At 43.5% G+C, this 1,164-nt stretch overlaps 1 protein-coding gene across 1 annotated transcript; it reads left to right on the top strand.

The window, feature by feature from the left end:
- Window positions 1–34: 34 nt before the first annotated feature.
- Window positions 35–1,139, top strand: LOC117114688 (the record flags this gene model as incomplete). The annotated part of the gene is made up of 1 exon (XM_033258376.1): window positions 35–1,139. A coding segment is annotated over exon 1 (1,105 nt), but the record flags the coding sequence as incomplete, so codon positions are not given.
- Between the last annotated feature and the right edge of the window lie 25 nt (window positions 1,140–1,164).

A 1,164-nucleotide genomic window follows, 5' to 3' on the forward strand; every position in this document is an offset into this window, starting at 1 on the left:
TGGTGATGTTAATAAAGCACCAAAGGAGTTTCGAATGTTAGTGCATGTATTTGGCGCTAAATCATATCCGGGATGCGCCAACTACAGTTTGAAGGATGTAGCAAAACGGTTATCAGACAAGTATGGCCAAGATGCATCAGAGTTTGTCCAAAACAACTTTTATGTGGATGACGGTTTGCAGTCAGTTGAGACAGCGGATGAGGCAATAGACCTAATCCAGAGGACGGTAGCCATGTTGAAGGAAGGAGGATTCAAATTGCATAAATTCCTCTCAAATTCAAAGCAGGTTTTGAAAGCACTACCAGATGATTGCATCGCATCTAATGTCAGCCAGAAGGACTTGAGTAATCTACCCACAGAACGTACTTTGGGAATACTGTGGGACCCTACTCTCGACGTATTTACATTTGAAGGCAACATGAAAGAGAATCCTCCGACAAGAAGAGGCATTCTATCGACTGTGTCTGCTGTGTTTGATCCACTTGGATTAATTGGTCCCTACATTTTACAGGGGAAGCGAATCCTCCAGAACGTCTGGGCAGAAGGAAAGGACTGGGACGAACCGTTAAATGACGATACAATCCAACATTGGATAGCTTGGAAAGAGCAACTTCAGTACCTCAGCAATATTAAAATTAGCAGATGCTATAAGGCACCTAATGCAACTGGAAAGGTGTCTTCTGTTGAACTTCACCACTTTAGTGATGCATCCACTTCAGGATATGGTCAGTGTTCGTACCTAAGACTAGTGCACGAAGATGGAACTGTAATAGTATCACTTGTCATGAGCAAATGCAGAGTAACACCCTTAAAAACAATGACAATACCGAGGCTAGAGTTAACGGCAGCCATGGTATCTGCAAGGATAGCAAGGATCCTAAGAGAAGAGCTGAAATATCCCAATCTAGTTGAGCACTTTTGGTCAGATAGTAAGGTGGCACTTGGCTATATAAGCAATGACTCCAGACGATTTCATGTTTTTGTGGCCAACAGAGTACAAACTATCCGTAATCTCAGCGAGCCAACCCAGTGGCACTACATTGCCTCTGAACAAAACCCAGCAGACATCGCCTCACGTGGTAGCTCTGTAGAGGAATTTTTGGATTGTGATCTATGGTGGCAAGGGCCTAAGTTCCTCAGTGAGCTGATTTACAAAATCGAAGA

The sequence above is a fragment of the Anneissia japonica genome, unplaced genomic scaffold (genome assembly GCF_011630105.1).
Source record: "Anneissia japonica isolate Jap-2015-1 unplaced genomic scaffold, ASM1163010v1 scaffold1674_len1144_cov108, whole genome shotgun sequence".
Taxonomy (NCBI): domain Eukaryota; kingdom Metazoa; phylum Echinodermata; class Crinoidea; order Comatulida; family Comatulidae; genus Anneissia; species Anneissia japonica.